The sequence below is a fragment of the Rhyacophila brunnea genome, unplaced genomic scaffold (genome assembly GCF_057557595.1).
Source record: "Rhyacophila brunnea isolate RB1 unplaced genomic scaffold, BYU_Rbru_1.0 scaffold_17, whole genome shotgun sequence".
Lineage (NCBI taxonomy): Eukaryota > Metazoa > Arthropoda > Insecta > Trichoptera > Rhyacophilidae > Rhyacophila > Rhyacophila brunnea.
In genome coordinates this window covers 39465634-39485565 of record NW_028232827.1, presented here as the reverse complement: position 1 = coordinate 39485565, position 19932 = coordinate 39465634, and the positions used below count along the sequence as shown (strand labels likewise).

The following is a 19932-nucleotide window of genomic DNA, read 5'->3' as shown; positions in this document are numbered from 1 at the left end:
ATAAAATGCACTTAAATAATTGTAAAACCTGTTTTTTTTTAAATGTGGTTCATATATTTTAGGGGAGCCCACCCGTTTTGCTAAATATTTGATTTTATTATTATCATCAATATAGAAAACAAAAATGACTGACCGTCTTTCCATTGGAATACAGAGTCAACATTGTAGCCGACGCCTTTCCACATGGACATGTCTCTCGGGTAATCCAATTCTATTCGGCCTTCTTCTTCGTCAAATCTGAAAGTAAAAAAAATAATTTTGAATATAAATCTTAGGTATATTTTTATATACGAGTAAAAACACTGAATTTTCAACCCCTAAGATAATTAACCAGAAAAACAGTGCTAAACAATTGATGAACAATAATTAACCCTAAATGGTTCAGTGAATAGAGTTATAACCAGACCTGTTATATTATTATCAATTTCCTCAATTTTTTTAAAGGTTTGGTTTCTGTTGAAAAATCGAATGGGGTTTGGTTCCATAAAATGAAAAATTGGATCTGGTTCTTTAAAAATCTTGAAACTTATACTGACCTATATAGGTATACTATAGATCAGTGGTCCGCAACCTTTTCCCACCCACGGCACACCAAAGGTCTTCCCAGAATTCCGCGGCACACCACACGTAAAACAATTTATATACCAAGACATGGACCCCACATTCTGAATGGGGCCCCCTACCTATCGCTAAGGTTAAAGATCAAAGACAGTGTGATACTCTAAAATAGCGTTTTTCAAATAGTGTCGAGGTAAAATTAATGGTATTGATTTTATGTTTAGCGATTTTTTGTATGGTTATATTATCTTTCATTATTATTATCCTACAGCTTTGCCTGTTTTTGCGAGCGATTGTGTGCCTTATTCGTCACGTCCGATGGGTTCAAACGCCAAACACACTAATTGAATGTTCGAAATTCAAATAGGTCATATAGAGTATGAAAGGAAGGGTTTTCCGAATTTAAGTTATCTTGCGATAAATTATTGATGTTTCTCTAAAGCTTTCCGGCACATACGTCACATTATTGACAATATGGGAATTTATTTTTTCACAATGTTTGCAACACTCGAACCGACTAAACAAAGATGGCCAATTTAAAATGCGTTTTAACCGATATATACAATCAATTTTCACAAACTAATCATAATAAGATTGATCGATAAACATATTAGAACTGATTTATTAAAATTTTTATAAATTAAGTTATCTGTTTATGTTAAGTTTCTACACCTCTGACGGAAATCAAGTCTTTTGACACTAAAAATTTATTACGCTATGTATACTAACATACGGTATTTCAATTGACTCACCACATATTTACTTATGAGATGCATTCGAGTGACTGTAAGTTGAAGTGAGCACAATTTTATATAACTTAACACAGTCACAAAAAAATCACTTTTAAAAACAAGGTAACATCCGTCATTATTTGTTGTTTATGTAAAAAACGACAGGTGATATTATTTACGTCTCCTAATGATTTAAAAATGCACAGCACTATATAATAACTCACATTTATAACAAGCACCCATAGATAACTATAAATATTCAAATAAACAATAACATTTATACGAATTCCGATTAAAACTGATCATTTCATTGAAACGCGGGCGTACGACATATCGGCGTTTTACGATACCAAGGAAAATTTTAAAATATGATGTCACTTTTTTTTTTTTTTTTGTAAGGCTGTTGAATCAATTTTTATTTTGAACCAATGAAACTTATATACATTTAATTAGCTAATTATAACCCAAAAATATTTAAAAGGTATCAACCAGTGTTGCCAACTAACATTTTTAAAGTTCAGTAGATATTTAGATTTTTTCTTCAAAATACCATTGATTGACAAAAATGTATGAAATTCAACGATTGTGTTTGGTGAAAGCGTGCATATTGACATAATCTCACAAGTGTCTTTTAAAAAATCATGTAAAGAGTGACTTTTGTTCATCACAAATATCATTATTTCTTCTTTTCCTGACAACAATTTCAGTAGATCTAATGAAATTCCAGTAGACATGGCAACACTGACTATGCGATCAACCCAGTGTTGCCAAGTCAAAATTTAAAAATTCAGTAGATAGACATGGCAACACTGACTATGCGATCAAACCAGCAGTGTTGCCATGTCAACTGAAATTTGCCAATATACTGAATTTTTGATTTTTTTTCGAAATTCAAGAAATCTACTGATATTTGTGTTTCTCCATAATTGTAAATTAACTGATGATTCTTTCAATAATAAACTTGAAATGATTTACGCATGACCTTTTTTGATGTTATACACTTCTAAATTGACATAAAAAGCATTGTAACTCTACCCAAGAGCGCCATTTTACCCATTAATATCATCATTGTTTACAGTAAATTAATATTATTAGTTATTGGTATTCTTATTAGTTTATTTCATATCTAATAAACCACATTTTTCAAAATCTATATTTTCTATCTATATCTAAATATCTAAATCTATCTATATCAAAATTTAAAAATTCAGTAGATAGACATGGCAACACTGACTATGCGATCAACCCAGTGTTGCTAAGCCAAAATTTAAAAAATCAGTAGATAGATATGGCAACACTGACTATGCAATCAACCCAGTGTTGCCAAGTTAAAATTTAAAATTTCAGTAGATTTTGACAAAAAATTCAGTAGATTTCATAAAATATCAGTAGATTTTGAAAAATGTGGTTTATTAGATATGATTTAAAACTAATAAGAATAACAATAACTAATAATATTAATTTACTGTAAGCAATGATGATATTAATGGGTAAAATGGCGCTCTTGGGTAGAGTTACAATGCTTTTTATGTCAATTTAGAAGTGTATAACATCAAAAAAGGTCATGCGTAAATCATTTCAAGTTTATTATTGAAAGAATCATCAGTTAATTTACAATTATGGAGAAACACAAATATCAGTAGATTTCTTGAATTTCGAAAAAAATCAAAAATTCAATACTATATAATACTTTTTTGACTCGGAAATGGAAGCTGAACTACGATAGCCTTGTCGGAAATCCTAGGATATTTTTTATTGATCGAAATCCAGAAAATAGTCAATGGAACATCGGCGAAGTTCAGTTTTAGCGTCCCGTCGTTTATCAATTCAACAAATTCCTCTCGAATTTATAGGAAAAGCGCTTCTATAGAATTTTCGGTTTAAGGTTTTAAGGTTTTGTATCCAGTAGCATTGATTGTATGAAAGTACTGATGAAATTTCTTTTGCAGCAAAGATAAATGTTTTTGAGACGGAAAATTAATTGCTTGGTTTCAATGGTGTTCTGGTAGTTCCTTTGGAACATTTGTACAGATCCTTGTTTCAACTCCTTCTGCCAAAGTTCGAGTTTATTTTTGAATTCTTCTACTTTATCAGAGCACGTCAATATATTTTCATTCTGACCTTGCATTGTTTTATTAAGTTCATGCAGGTGCTCAAATATATTACCAGCCATGTACGCAAATTTGGCTGTTGCACCGCGGCACACCGGTTGCGAAGCACTGCTATAGATCAATATTTAGGGCAATACAACTCTTGGCAGGTCTTGGCCTTCTATAAAATCTTCGATCCATTCGATACTACGTAATGTAGTATGTAATGGATTATTTAAATTTAATAACACAAAATCTAGGTGGAGCACGCGCACCACAAAGGTAAATTTTTAAATTTACATTGGAAAGTAGGTACAATAATCAAGGAACTCAAAAATAATAGGAAGTGCATTACATTCCTAGTGCGGTTGTAAGAAAGTAATATTCTTGAGTGTACAGAAGTGTGAGAATATGATATTTATGTATGTATTTAATTATTATTTTATTTAATGGCTTGCTTTCATTAGGTCTTTGAGATTCTATTAGTAGGCATACACTACCTTCAAAATCTTTGTCAATGGTTTGAGTGTATGGCCACTGAGTTTCGCGGTTCTATCTTATTAATCTGCTATGTGACAATAATGCATTAATTACCTACTATTTTTTCGGAATAACTGGCTCCAGCATGAGTGATTGATGACCAATTTAAATATGGGTGTGTATTTAAATAAGGTATACTCACTTCCAATACATTGTTTCATTGTAGAAGTAGGTCTTTCCGTTATGTCCCCACACCATGGCTGCGTTCAAGTGCTCCAAATCGCTTGGCAAACCCAAATCGGTTATGGGCCGTGGGTATCCTTGTACCAGATTGTTTGCATTGAATAAGTAGAAGAGTTTTCCTAAAATAAACAAAATAATTTATGTACCATTACATATCTGATTGCGAAGACTTAATATTATTTATACATCATTTTAAAATAAAAACAAAACAGTTCCTCTTTTAACAGATGATAGATTGTTATTATGTATTATCATCTGTATGGGACCTTACTGTTCTGAACATTTGTCACTCACAAGCTCGGTCTTCTGCTGACCATGTCCGATCCTAATAGGATCATATGGGAGGTTTTTATTAATTGATTTTTTGTTTTAAGAGAAATGGATGATAGCCACTTGCTCAACCTAATAGGTCCATACTCTGACTCATGCACAAATTGAAAAACAATATGTGTATTGTGACCTAAGATTTGAACCTGGGACCCACGATATCATAAACCGACGCGTAAGCTGCTCAGCCATCGTGGGCGTTACATATCTCACGAAATCCTTGTACTTACCAATGAAAAACACAATCTTCCCGTCGGGTCTCTCGTAAACAGCGTCGACGTGAGTTAGGTCTTCGGGCAACTCTTTCCACATGCGGTTGATGGAAGTCGGGAATCCTTCCATTACACCTGAATCCCCAATGCGCCAAAGGTACTGTCGTAAATAACACCAGTAAGATTATGACTTTTATCTTATACTTACATAATTACATATTAAGTAAATAGCTAGAGAGGAGCCTGTTGAAAAGAACGATGACTTTGGAGAAGGCATCCAAAGTGGTGTGAGAGCTACCATTTGGTGATGAACCTAATGCTGAAGCTCCCAAGCCACCGACTCCCTGTAAATATATAACCTCATCGTCATCATCTTGAAAATGAAGCTGTGTTTTTCCCCATTGCTATATTGCATAGCTGATGACACCGTAACCTATGAATATATGTGGGGATTAACTAAGTCTTCTTTGTATGAGTGCGAAGAAATTCTAACCATTAAGCAGATCGTTGAAACCTGTGTTATGTATACTTTCCCCGGGGAACTGTCTGCCATTCACCGAGCGCCTACCATCAGTGCGGTGCCTCTCTGATGAGAACTATTTCTGACAATGTGGCATTGCTTTGTTGCTTATTTCTACTATTCTACGATAATGAAGTAAGAATAAGAAGGGTAGCAATTAAATATGAATTAATTTTTGAAGAGAATGCAATGTAGCGCAGGCTGACTCTGACAGAGTATTTCAATCAAATTATGATGATTATTCAAAATATTTACGTTTGATATAATTAATGAAGCCATTTGTCCAACCTATTCGGTCATTGTTACCAATTCAAATATATATGTACATTTCTCACATGCGGATTTCGAAGCCATTACCAATGATTACATATGTGGACACTTTATCACTTTTCCATCACGCATTCAGGATATTACAAGTTATATGTAAAGAAGTTTTCCGGTTTATCTAGCTCTAGCATATAGGTATAGAATGTTACAATAATATGATTCAGGCTAAGCGGTCGAACATTACCTGCGATTTAAAGATGAAAACTTCTCCACGAATCAAAGCAACGGCGTCATAGTTGGTGTTGCAGGTGTCAGGTGGAGGTCCGAGCGGGCGGTCGGGGCGGTCCATGGACGGTTTTTCCGGTGTCCGCGGCTTCTCGGCCGGGTAAGTCTTCTTGGGAGAGTGCGGCTTCCGCGGATACTCAGGCTTCACGTCCGGGTAATGAGGATAGTCGGGGTGACGCGGATAATGAGGCTGTCCGGTGGGGTTGTAGGGTCTGACTTCAGGGGAACGCGGCGGCGGATTCTCAGGAATGCTTCCGCGGTCAGTGTAGACTGTTTTCACGTTCGGATAATGTTTGTCAGTTCTCCTATCAGGGTCGTACTCGTGATGGCGCCACTGCGGTCGTGCGGTGGTCGTCGTACGAAGGGGAGGTCTGTCCGGGTAGTAGGGATGTCTCCTTTCCGGGTGGTTATGGGGTCGGGCGGTGGTGCTGGTAGTCGTCCAGGCCGGCGGCCTGTTCGGATAGCCCGGCTGAGAGTCGGGGTAGCGCGAGGGCCACCTAGGTCTCGGCTGAATTTTCGGCCTCTGTGTAGTGTACACTCTCGGGGGTTCCGTTGGAAGGTTGTCCGGTATCTTACCCCACATTCTTTCCTCCTTAGAACCTAAAAAGTACATTTTAAAATAATCAGTTGACTATATTATAAAAAGCTACTCAGAAATATAATTAGCTGAGAAAATCAAATGAAGTGAATGTTGGTACTGTCACCATGTCGTTGGGACTTGAAAATTGATGTACTATTATAGTCGGGATAAATGTTTGACCTGAACAGGTTCCACTCATTAAAATTCAAATGTTCTGCCATTTGCGTGTAATACGCAAAAATGCAGAGAGAGGTTATTGTACTCACGGCTACCATTAGTTACCTGCACAGATAATAGTAAGTATACGGTACCTGTTCAAGACTTTTGTGAGCGGTCAGTCGTTATTTATCTCACTCTTACTCGATATTTTAAAAATGAAATGAACCAAATTTTTATGCGGGGGTTTCGACCTCCCATTTTACCCGTAATACGTACCCATTTTTTATTAACTTATTAAATTATACCTAGCTGTCAAATTTTTGAATTTAATTCTTTTGCTTAAATATAAATACTGTGACGATGTGGTAACTTCCATCTTTAAATACCCATACAAGACCCCCCCAAATCTCTCTGTCATCTATCCGAAGTTAACCTGAAATCACAAGGACTACAGTACTTACCATACATATTCTGTATGCCGAGCCTGTCATCGTCGGGCAACTGGAAGTTGGGCTTCAGGCCTTGGTACCAAGGATACATGAGCGCTCCCTGCACGGAGCTGTGGCTCAACCCCAGGGAATGCCCGAACTCGTGAGCCGCCACCGCGAACAGAGAAGTTCCTAAAATCAATTACATCCAGAATAATAATATACACCTACATTGACGATAGACTCATCTCTATAAGAAATATCATAGGTAAATACTATTATGTAGTTGCTAAAATGATAATACATTTATTAGATGAAACATGTTCAAATTTGTAACATAACTAAATAGGCATTCAGGACAAGTTATGGTTTTTTGGAGCGCATTGACCAATGACCTACTAGTTGTTTGCTACGGTTCAAATGTGGTGGACAACGATCGATCGGCACAGTATTATTATTTTGTTACATATTAATAATAATTAGGTTCAATCTATGACTTATGTACCTTATCATAGTTATCGTAAACCAATAATTGCATTGTCAAAATGTTGTAAACGGATTCTTCCTGATAGAATTTAATTTTCAATTATGCTTTATGAATTTATTTATATTTAAACCATTTATTTTTGTTGTACCATCTATAAGTCGTGGTAGGTATTACTTTAACAATTTTCGTGATAGGTAGGTAGGTATATCGACTAACCACGATATTGCATGCAACAATAGGTACATACATAAATCAAGTGCACAACGAATTAAAAAATATCGCAATCGGATGGGTATGTTTTAGGATAAAAGTAAAGTTTACTCTGTTTGGCAAACTTTTTATTTGTGAAGCAAATACGAAGTCAGTCTTACCTTTGCAACATTTTCTTAAATCTAATAAAATCAGTAGTAGGTATGTTGGTTAGTGACTGATGATAATAGGAATAAATGAGTAAAGAAACCGAAACCCTCTTCGGGAGACGGTCTACATCCATACTGGACCGTAGAGCGAACCATAATAATGATGATAATCGTTCAGACAGATCACCGTTTAAATTTAAAACGCTAGCGCGGTCATAAATAATTTTCACGATTTCAAACACCACAAAACAAATAAATTATCGCAAAAATAATAATTTGTATAAATTGATGACAAACCATGCGATATAATGAAAATTACGGAGAGATAAGCAAACTCGCGATCCAGTTTCGACATCCGGCGGCCGACTGGACAGTGGACACTGCATGGCCTGCCTACGTAACAAAACATAACAGGAACTAACTTTGGACCAGTTTAGTACTGATCAGCATTTGGCCGTCCGCCAGTTCAGATAAAAGACGTGAAATTAGACCAGAAATAACTATTTAGTAACAAAAATACATTGTCACGTGGAGCTCTGTGCACATGTTATATTGTACCTACAACCAACCTTAATTATTATTATTAGGTACCCGGGCGAGTGATATCGTGGATTACGTCTTCGAAACTGAGGCAGGTTCGACAAGAATAAGGAAAGTAGGCAATGTCGCTCAATAAGCTTTCATTTCGCCACCCCAATAATGTTACATAACGATAAAAAACTCTCCAAAGTTATGTCGGGGGTGTCACAGAAAGACCTTGTCAAACCCTGGTTGTAAATGGCGTACGTACACTAAAAAAAGCCTTGTTTGCAGCGCTCGAAATGGAAATGCTTACGATCCGGAACGTTCGACAGTTTTCTGAAGAAATTTACATAGTTATCAAACCTTATCTGTATTTCATAAAAATTAGTGTGTTAGATTTTTTATTATATGACCTATCTAATTCAGACGGTCAAATTATTTTTTCCACGAAACGGAGCGATAATTTTACCGATTTCACAAACAGGAACGGCGCTCCGTGCGCTCCGGTCCATTTCGAGCCCTGCTTGTTTGAGAACCTAATCATATTGTTACTTAGGTAGGTTGGTGACAATAAAATACTTCCATGTCGATGGAGAAATGGATGTCGCCCACTTGCTCAGCCTATTTGATTCATACTCTGAGTCATACAGAAATTAAAAAACAATATGTGTACTTGTCAGACCCAGGATTCAAATCTGGGACCCACGACGCTTAAGCCGCGCGCTTATTAAGCAATAATTGTCCTTCGTGGAAAACACATTGCAATATCCGATTTGCCCATTCTTTCTTTCTTTCTTACTTTCATTCTTTCATCTATCTTTCAACTAACACGTGTAATCACAGTGGCCGTCCCGCGATTCGCTACATAAGCATTGGCCCGAGCCATAGATGTATTAAAAGTAGAGATAGGCAACGATTTGGCTTCGTCTTACAACTGAATGAAGCATGCCGACAACAGCCGATAACTCACGAGAAATGGCGATGCGATAAAAAAAAATGCAGGGCATCACGGAGGATTTACTTTGGTCATTATAACGTACCCATATAATATAATGTTGACGTGGAAGTTTTCCGCAAATTGATTACCAACCTGTTTCACCATACTTTCATATACCATGCCGCCCCTAGGCCCGAGCGTAAGCGAATCCAGAAAATCTATTAGGCCAAACTGGCAGAGCACGGCAGTAAAACTACCGTCAACCGGTAAGCTAACGTCAGTTCACGATTGTAATGAACTCAATTACCAGTGACAAGGAAATACCACCAATCAAACCGGCTGCATTAAAATAATTTCTCAGGTACCTTCGTCATCCTCGTTGGCGTTCCTGAGCAGCCAAGTCTCTTCCTCGTCGAAGTGCGCATCGCCGCCCCTGCCGCTGCCGGGGAAGAAGGCGTGGGCGAGAATCTGCCCTTTCCCATCGAACGGGTAGTTATCGTCATGGTACCGCCTGCAATTACAAAAATACATTAATGGGTTAATGTAACTAAAATCTAGAGAATCATGGCACCTTACGAAGGCTCAGAGCAACCGTATACTGAGCTTTGAAAACAGATGTTTGCGATGGATACTGGGTGTGACTTTAGGAGCAACGAGGAGATACGGGAACGCACCGAGCAGCATCTAATCACGCTGAGAGTGAAGAGGCGACGTTGGACCTGGCTTGGCCACGTGCTGCGGATGCCAGAAGAGAACATCAACCTGGCTTGCCTGTTCTTCAAGACGAACGGATTCCGGCGTCTTGAAAGGCCGCTAAATACTATCTATAGGCGGAGCTGCGGGATGCTGGTTTGACCTGGAACGAAGCAAGAAGACTGGCGAGGGACACGGATTCTTGGAGGCGCCGCGTGGTGTCCATATGCTCAGACTAAGGGGCGGATATGGCCGGAGAAGAACAATGTAACTAGGTCCGATTTCAGTTATAAGCCCAATAGTACCGACAGTACCATAGGTACTTATTTCATTTTAAAAAAACTAACCATGAGCAGTTAGTGAGAAAATCAAGTAAGATTTTCGTCTTCATCTGGCAAACAAGTTTTCTGTAGGATTCTAAAGATAGGGATGGGATAAAGAAATATTTGTATGGTGAGTACTAAGTATAGATCGGAGTGTCTGAAGATGCGATGTTATTATTCCTTCAAAACTGTCGAAGCGGCAAAATATTTGTAAGTAGTCGGGTGTGCAGAGTCGAAAATGAAAGCGGTCTCGGGGCACTATCGCCGGGGATTAAGCAGGGATTTGGCGAAGTAGCAGTCTCCGCAGGCTCCGTCGATCGGGACGAGATGGAAGACGGGCGTCGCGATCCCCATTCGGGTCGCGTCTCTCGCATCCGTTTCCCGGAGCCCGGGCTTAGCGACGGCCCCCTCCCGACGGCGCGAGAAAACTCCACAACTATCGTCAACAGAATAACTTCAGCTGTCTGCCTACTAACTAAGGCATGTTTCAGACGGGACACCGGTGTCGCGCTCGTATATAATAAGGATGCCCTTGTATTCGAATAAAGGGGACTTTGTATTATGTTTATGAACGCCCCAGAGCTAATGAGTCAACGCATGTCCGGAACACTTTCCCGTCAGCCGCTATATTCTCAAACCGCCGATACACTTGTTTTTATTACCGCAGCCAGTTTTATGTTCTAATTTATAACGCGAAATTATGCGTTGACTCATTAGCTCTGGGGCGTTCATAAACATAATACAAAGGCCCGTTTATTCGAGCGCGACACCGGTGTTCCGTCTGAAACGGGCATGATAGAGCCTTCACAGAGATGGACACCGCTAATTAAGATTGTCCTATGCCCTATGACCAATAGTGTTAACCTCAAATAGAGCAAATACGCAGCCAAATCGTACATGTTCGTTTAACATTGAATCTTTTACGGGAATTGTTCAAAATATTTTTCAATAATTTCTTTGATAATCATTGGTTTCAAATTTATTCTATTCGTTTCCATCAAATCCATAAAGAAAATTTTAATAATCGCAAAATATGTAGATATGCCAATTTTGCCACGATTTGCAGAATATAGTTAGATACAATGCACAAAAATAACAATAATATTCAATTTTAGGTAAGTATATTATCTCCTTATATAGTGCCGTCAGCTGAATGTAGAACTATTCTAACATATTATTTGATTAATTATTTGTAATTAATCAATTAACACTATAAAAGAAATTATTCTAACTTACATTTGAAATTTTTTAGGAGAGAGTTTTTTGAAACAACTTACTGAAATTATTTATTATCTTTATGGATAAATATACTCATCATACCTATTTTAGTAGGATTATTGATGAAAAAAGTGGTGCATACACTTGTCCATATAAATAATAAGTAACTGAAGTAGACTGTTTCAACAAACTCTTCTGTAAACTATTTCAAATGTAAGTTAGAATAGTTATAAATACAGCTAACGTAGTGTTCAGGCTCAAATATATCATGAAACAAGCTAAGAATATTGTGTACCTACTTACATTAGGTACTCTGAATTGCAGTTACGACTGTATCAAATATATAGGACGGTTCGTAGGACATACCAATATCTACTAACTCAAATATTTTCGTGAAATATGTCGGTCATTTAAATATGTGTATTCGAGAGGATTTCCTCGTTGCCAGTCTCATGATTGACGATCATAATCATTCTGGAAAATGTAGGTATGTACTTACTGCTGAATTTTGATAAAAAAAGAGGTAAGTAAATTATATTATTCAAAAAACGCAAAATATTCAGTCAAGGAAAAACAATGTTACTGTTATTTTCAACCATTAGATTATTTAGTGATGGGTTTTTGTTTACAACTTGATATTGTATCTATACAAATGTATATTAGACGTATTTCACTTCCGTATCCGGAATTTTGTACATAAACAGTTCACCGCAGGACACTTATTCGTGCATTTCACCGTGGAGAATATTTGTACGTATGCTACAACATATGGCGAATTTTATGAGATGCTTTTACTAGGTTAGGTTAGGTTAGGGTTAATCTAATTGGAACAGTACTATTTGCAAACTATCACCGCATTTACCGCAAATAATGTATTCCACGGTGAAACGTTCAACGAAGAACTCGTCATTTGATAAAATGTTATACGTACTGCGGCGCACGAATAAGTGTCCTGCGGTGAACTGTTTATGTACAAAATTCCGGATACGGAAGTGAAATACGTCTAATATACATTTGTATAGATACAATATCAAGTTGTAAACAAAAACCCATCGCTAAATAATCTAATGGTTGAAAATAACAGTAACATTGTTTTTCCTTGACTGAATATTTACGTACTGCGTTATATTTGCGTACTGCGGCGCACGAATAAGTGTCCCACGATGAACTGCAAGCGTACAACTTACATAACCTTTCACTTCAAATAGTGAGTGATAACAATGTTTTTTGACCTCGATTGTTGCAACGTAGTTTTTTGAGAAGTTGCATTTTCTGAATAACCCAGGTTACGTCGCAGAGTCGGGTGTGGATTCTACGGCAGGCCAAAACTCGGATAGTGTTGTGAAGGCAGGAAAAGAGAAATATAAATGGAGGTACAATGGCTTTCCACTAAGGGCCATAGCACACTGGAAGCACCGCGCGTGGCGTAGGTGGCGCTCTTTGAAGATGTATCAGTTAACAACAATACAATTACTTGTAAAATTTTAGAATGGCATGTTGGTATCTAGTCATAGTGTAATATAACTTACTTGGCAAAGGCTACAACGATGTCCGCCTTGTCAGAGCGGATCTCTCTGAAAGTGAGCTTGGAGTGGTCTGACCAAACGGCGAGAGCTCTCGCCAATTCCCCGCGCACTCGTTGCGAGTCCAAGTTCGCAGGCTGTCGCTGGAGGCTGCAATTCAAAAGAAAATAAACAAATGGTTAATTTTCATGTCTTCGAAGTACAGGGATTTATGGTCTGCCTGTTGAACTAGTAAGAAGATAATTTGGTACCAATCTTGCTGACGATAATAATAATAGTCTTTCGAGTGATTTTGACATCCATAATAGCATGGCATAAAACGTCCCTTGATAGGCTGAGCTGGCTTATAGGTAAAAACAATGCTTCCCAATAACATTACTGATAAATTTAATACATATTTCAATGCGTATTCTCTTTGATACAGACAATTTGCTAATACGTGCCAAGTGCATAAATGCGACTGGTGTATTTGTGAAATATTAGTGCTCAAGTCATCAAATTGTTCACTGACTTAACACTCGTCAACATTTACCGACAATGCAAACCTGAGGCGGGCCCCCCTATCTATCACTAAGGGTAAAGTCAGTGTGACGCTCTACAGTAGTGTTTTCCGCAGTAAAATTAAAGCGATTTTTCGTATTTTTAATACACCCATTTATCATTCATCCTTTGCATAGACCCCTTTAAACCAATCATCCCCCTACCACATTCGATTTTAAAACCTCACCAGTTGTTTGTGCTTGGGAATATCTCAGGAGCAGGAATATCGCCTAATACTAAGGTCGCCATGCACTCAAGTGTGCTTTGACTGAGTTTACAAGACCTTAAGAGTATCCATGCGAGAGAGTAACACGGAGGAAAAACAAGAATGAATAATAAAATAAAAATCAAAGGCTAATATAAAACTGCCGACTGATCTAAATGGTAGAGATCTTCACTTAGATCAGTCGACATTTTTAAAGCAATAAAATTGGCATTTGTAGTGACTAGGTCGTGAAGCCATGAGTGCGAATGACTAATATTCATTATCCGTAAAAAAACCGTAGAGATTGGGACCGAACATGACAATAATTTAGGTACACACTGAAACGATTTGATGTCCTTCTACGTACACAGACAATCAATAAACAAGGTAAGGCTGATATCACGGGTGGATATTAGCCTGATAATTGGAGGTCAAGATATAGATCAAGGATCAAGAGATCTGCGACCCACTATTGCAGATTTGAAAGCAGTCGTTAGAATTTATGACGGGACATGGAAATGTGTATAAATAAATAATAATATTATTATAATTCCAGCCATCTTATCATAACAGGATGTATGTCGCTTTCAATAATTTGTAATTACCCAGATGTGGCTTTATATGAAACAGAACAGACGCTTCATTATAAAGTATATATGAATAATATAATATGTACACAATATGCATATTTTCCACAATCTGAGTGTATAAAATTAAATTAATGTAAAAATCCTGGAAACATGACTACCAGGACCGAATTAATACCCTCAGGGGCCTCAACTCAGTCTCAACTATTATTTCGTTTAAGAAAATTAAATGTGCAATATTATTAGGTAGGTATTACTTATATAAAATATAAAATTCAAAAATTAGAGCATTCCTGTGGTACGAGTATCTACCCCTTTGTTGTGATGATTGTTGATGAGTATGACTGCTGCTACATTAAGTAATATTCAATAGTTGTTTTCGCAAACGCGTTTTCTGCAAAGGGGTCTCCAAACCTGTAAGTGGCACGAACTTATTCGGGATACATCTGATCTGATGTTACCGACAAAATGAAAACAACTATAACCCATTTGATATTATTTTTTCATTTACGACAAAATATGAGAAATCGTTCAGACGAGACCTGAGTAAGGAACCATGAGTAGGTATATTTTATATTGTAGTAATCAATCCGGTAAGCGGAGCTACGGGATGCTGGTTTGACATGGACTGGCGAGAGACAGGGATTCTCGGAGGCGCCGGGGGATAAGGGGACACACCGGGATAGAAGGAAATGAAAGAGCCGACAAATTTGCTCGGCATGGTGCCTCTGAACCCAAGACCGCGATAGCTTATGACAAATTTCCTCTGAGCTACGCGAAAATTACAATTTCAGATATGGTGAAAAACGAATGGAACTCACGATACATAAACTCATCGACAGGGGAGTTGACCCGAAAGTTTTTACCTTAAATTTTAGCAGCACGAGACGTCAGGGTGCATAAGGGGCTGTGTTTTGAGATGACACAGATTATTACAGGTCACGGAGTCATGCGAGCATACCTGCACTGGTTTAAAGCAACATCTGATGGAAAGTGTCCATGCGACGACGGAAGCGACCAGGACGTCCTACATTTACTCCTAGATTGTCAAATCTTTAGCAAGGAGCGGCACAACCTACTTTTTATTACAGATGCCAGATGCGGACATTCGAGACCTTCCGGGGACCATGGAAAACGAGGCCGGAAGAGATGCACTTTTTAATTTCTGTATTGATGTAATAAAAAGAATAAAAATAATAAATGGTGACATGTAATGATGATTCATGCCTTTCAGATCCAGTGACTGCAATCAACAAGATCCAGTGACAAGTATATGCTCAGAATATCAGTCCTATGCGACATTTCTTTTACCACGGGAAAAAACTCGACTACACATCGCAGTCCTCAGTTCCCAATGAATACGACAAAATATTCATCAGAATCACCTCCGCCTTGCGCTACAAAGAATTTTCCAGTGTTTTTGCAAGGCGGTTTCATAGGCCCTGGCCGAATTCAAATTAGCAATACCCGATGCGGGTAGAAGAACAGTTTTCAATAAGGCATATTCTCTCAGCCGGCACAATTTTCATTTGACTAGCATCAAGTAGAGTAGTTTGAAACAGAACAGTGACAAAACAGAACAACGATAAATATAACTATGACTTTTCAAGAAAAATATAAATTTAATATTGAAATTGTCCTATCTCTATTATGTTGATAGATTTGTAATAGCACAGATTTTCAATACGCCATAATAAATCAAATTATATACCTAATTTCTGCATTCCTAATCGCTAGAAAACCTCAAATAAACGGGACTTTGCCCGCAAAAGCTTAGGATATCTCATCTTAATCAATTAATAATATGTTCAAAATGATTGGGTGACTAGGTATAACGAAATAATGATCTAACCTAACCTAACCTAAATAGATTCCACAAAAATGAATGTTTCATTTTCCCCCTGGCTGTTCCGTTTTGTCTTGTTCCGTTTTGCCTTGTTCTGTTTTGTCCGGTTACCGAGCGAACGCCTCTTGTGCTTCAGGGAAAACCGTCAAAGCTTTCGTAATAGACAAAAGAATATTGCAAAAAAATAAATTTGAAATAATTACATAAATGCGGCCGCCAAGCACCTTGATAGGATTGTTCTTTATGATGTAACTGTAACATAACTTTGTCGAGGTATTGCGGGTGACATTTTCATTGAAACGAATTGCGGATTGGTGAACAATCGCCGAAACGTGACGGGCGTCTCGACAACGTGATCAAATCAAATCATAATAACAATAACTTCACGTTGTTAAATTTCCTTCAAACTGCCACGTACAATTGAAAGCCTTATAAAAATAAGTGCTAGACCCAGACTGCGAATTATTCACCAACGTAACTAAGTATTATTAAGAGCGTACTTCAGTGAAACGGTAAATAATTTTCAACAGTAGGTGCGACGAAATTTCTCACTAGTCGCCAATCGGAGACAGACAGTCGAGGTGTCCGCACGTCGATTTGTTTTGTCATGGCGTCGGATGAAAATAGTGTCGTTTCCGGAAATGGTATACGTACACGGAATGCGAGAAACGTGGCGAAAAATATTAAAATTTAAAAAATAACTCCCGAATGTAGTGATACACCAGTTTATATGCCTTTTCGATATATTATATAAATATGATTTTGAGCTCCCTACGATACAAAATAAACTAAATATTATAAATTCCAATTACCAACGTAGGTACCTACCTACTAAAATAAAATATCAATCCATCTAATTCCTAGAATCACATCCTGTAACCAAAAATAATTGTCATTGAAGATGACAGCGATGGCACATAATAATATTAGCGGTTTATTTAATGTGTACAAGTACTATCTGTTCGAGTGGTAATGTTCGTAGTTACAGGGATTTTGTTATGCTTTGGGTAATATTATAATAAAGACTACAGGTTGGTACTCAATTTGTGATACATTTTAAAGATTTTAGTATGATTTAATGATCGTAAGACTGGTTTTAACTATTTCGAGGCCTCCTTTTAAATTTTCTGACTAATCTATCGCATAGTCTCATATCTGGATATAACGAAGACCTAAAATTCTGCCTGAATAGCAGCACATCGTTGTAAGATACCTAAGTATGTAAGCCATTTTCTAAAACAATCTGGAGTGCAATTATTGAAAGAACCTTTCGTTGGTCTGATGCTCAATTTGAAACGACGTTACGAGTCAAATTAGCCGAGAAAAGCGAAAAGCAAAGTGTCTTCCGGTAATTGTCGTCGACTTATGGCTCGTCAGCCCCCAGCCCCAGCCCCCACCCCGCCGCACGGAGAGGGGGCGGGTCGGGAATCCACTTCACTTATGGCGGCCTTCTTGCAACGCGTAGGGGCACCACAGCATTCGCTTTAGCAGTGGTGTCAAACTCATTTATCTACTAGACTGTGGGAAAGAGGTTTCCCACATATTTTTCGTCAAATAGAAAATCTAGAATATATACCTAGTTATTAAATTCAATTTTCAGAAAAGTTTACCCAAATATTTTCTTCTCGATGATTATAATAACGTCTACGATATTATGCTTATTATTTTCTTCAGTCAGTAGCGTACAAGTCAGTATTTCGTTTGATGAAGCCCCCACAAAAAAGCAATTATTTGTTGATTCCTATCAAAATTAAAAACCACTTACAATAATTATTTTTGTTTATTGTTGACCATTGGTATTAATGCTGTTTACTTATTTACTATTAAGACAATTTAATCGGTTTTGTTTCATATAAATATATACTGGTTTCGTTTGATAATGTGTATTTTATCAGTTTTTTTGTTATCATTGAAAGTTCTGTCTCGGATTGCAATTCTCAGTAGATGTAGAGGATACGGGAGGTGATTAAACCAACACTCACCCTTAGTGACTTAACTGCAATAACCAGAGTCGGTTAGTATCTACAACCCATGCCAACTGTCTCCATTAGCAATGTAAAAAAGCTACCTCCAATCATTTGAATGTGTATTTCTCTTCCCCAATTTCATATCCAAATATCCTCAAAAACTGAAAAATTATGATTATGGTGATCCTCACACTTAAAGAAAGGTTTTAAGTAGTAGGTACCTAATACAAACACTATTAATTATTTCTCATTGTAGGGAAAATAAACAAAAGTTGGATATTCGACATTTAGATTTGCCGCCTGATAGATTAACTATAATCATGTGTTTACGGGTTTGCGTTTCTTTGCACTCTCACAAATACGCGGGTTTGTATTGCAATTCGCAATTATGCATGGTATTTGCAGATCAAGTGTCTTGTTTGGCAGGTGTGGAGTTAGGTTACTATACTATTGGCTGGGCAATGCCAATGCAATGCAATGACAATCAAGGCATATTATTATGATCAGATGCCAGCCATTTACGGTGTCAGTCATCTCCACACTAGTCGTTCTTTTGAAGCGACTCCTCGCTTGTCGTTCAGTCAAGTCCTGTCTTTCTTGGTTTGAGCTAGTATAATTAGTATAATGATGGAGAGATCATGTCATAATCAATGGAGTTCTGAAGACTCTTTTTATACTCATAAGGTCATTACGACAGCCATGATACATACCTACCTATTGTCGCAGTATAAAGTACCTTCCTATAAATGTGATGTCTGTGAAACTAGATTTCTATAATAATGTCAACCTGGAATAATAAGCATCCAACGCGACAGTTAATAACCCATTTGGAAAGGAAATAAAGGGCGACAAAATATGTCCTGACACAGGAAAAGATGACGGACTTCCGGCGATTAGAAGCAGTCCGGCGAGCGAACAAAATGATAAGACTAATATTTTTGCAAATAAACCGGTTGCCTGGCAACGCTATCCTTATCATCGGTCATAGCTGGCAGTAGCATTGCTTCCGTTTAGCAATCGAATGGACCGCCTCACCTTGATTGAATTCCATGGCGTTTCGTCTAATTAAACCCCGTTTAAATATTTTGGAATAGGTACATAATTAACACTATCACTGCGGGAATGGACAACTGGACGCCAGGACAATTGTACGCCGCACTGTCGTAGACACGTAAACAGAACGTAGACGATGAATTTTAATCAGTTTCTATCCTACTACTTAGTAGTTTTAATTCATTTTACTCTTAACATAATGTTTTTTTTATTGCGAATTGAGAATAACCATGCCTAAGGCTTTATATAAAAATAAAAAACTCTTTTTTCGTTGGAACTTAAACATATCCACGATTAAATCATTATTTACGTGTGCATATTTAAATTCTCACGAACTATTAAATCATAATATAATAATTTAAATATAAATAACAATATTAAATATTTTTTTTAAAGTACGTGTAAGTACCTAACGTCTATTTATTTTCGAATTCGTGGCGTCCAGTTGCCCCCGAGCCAAATGGTCCTTGACCCTTCACTGCTGACCTGTTAATTAAATTTTAATAAGTAACACATTTAAATAGCATGTTAATTCTAGGTATCTAATGGCCAGGTAACGCAAACGCGCCAGTCGCGGTGTCAGCACTAAATGAGTATTGAGGATGAGGATTTAGTTGCTAGGACCCCAGACCCTTAGCAACCTATAATAGTAGATTGGATTACGTATTTCTTCCGAAATAACTTTTCATACAAAACAGAATTAACTAAAAATGAATAAGATGGCTAAAAAGTATTAAAAGAATGCATTGGCATCGTGGTCTGATATATTCTAAAAGTTTCAAATGTCTAGCT

The 19932-nt window shown here is 37.3% G+C and overlaps 1 protein-coding gene across 2 annotated transcripts in view; it reads right to left on the bottom strand.

The window, feature by feature from the left end:
- The window catches only part of Mmp2 (Matrix metalloproteinase 2), a 514155-nt gene that overhangs the window by 3962 nt on the left and 490261 nt on the right, over positions 1–19932 (bottom strand). For both annotated transcript variants that reach the window (XM_085944250.1, XM_085944249.1), the window contains exons 5-11: positions 12949–13092; positions 9551–9696; positions 6914–7072; positions 5673–6313; positions 4660–4801; positions 4062–4221; positions 134–237 (exon numbers count right to left, since the gene is read on the bottom strand). In XM_085944250.1, the coding sequence (XP_085800376.1) occupies positions 134–237; positions 4062–4221; positions 4660–4801; positions 5673–6313; positions 6914–7072; positions 9551–9696; positions 12949–13092 (1496 nt within the window). The remainder of the gene's footprint in view (positions 1–133; positions 238–4061; positions 4222–4659; positions 4802–5672; positions 6314–6913; positions 7073–9550; positions 9697–12948; positions 13093–19932) is intronic.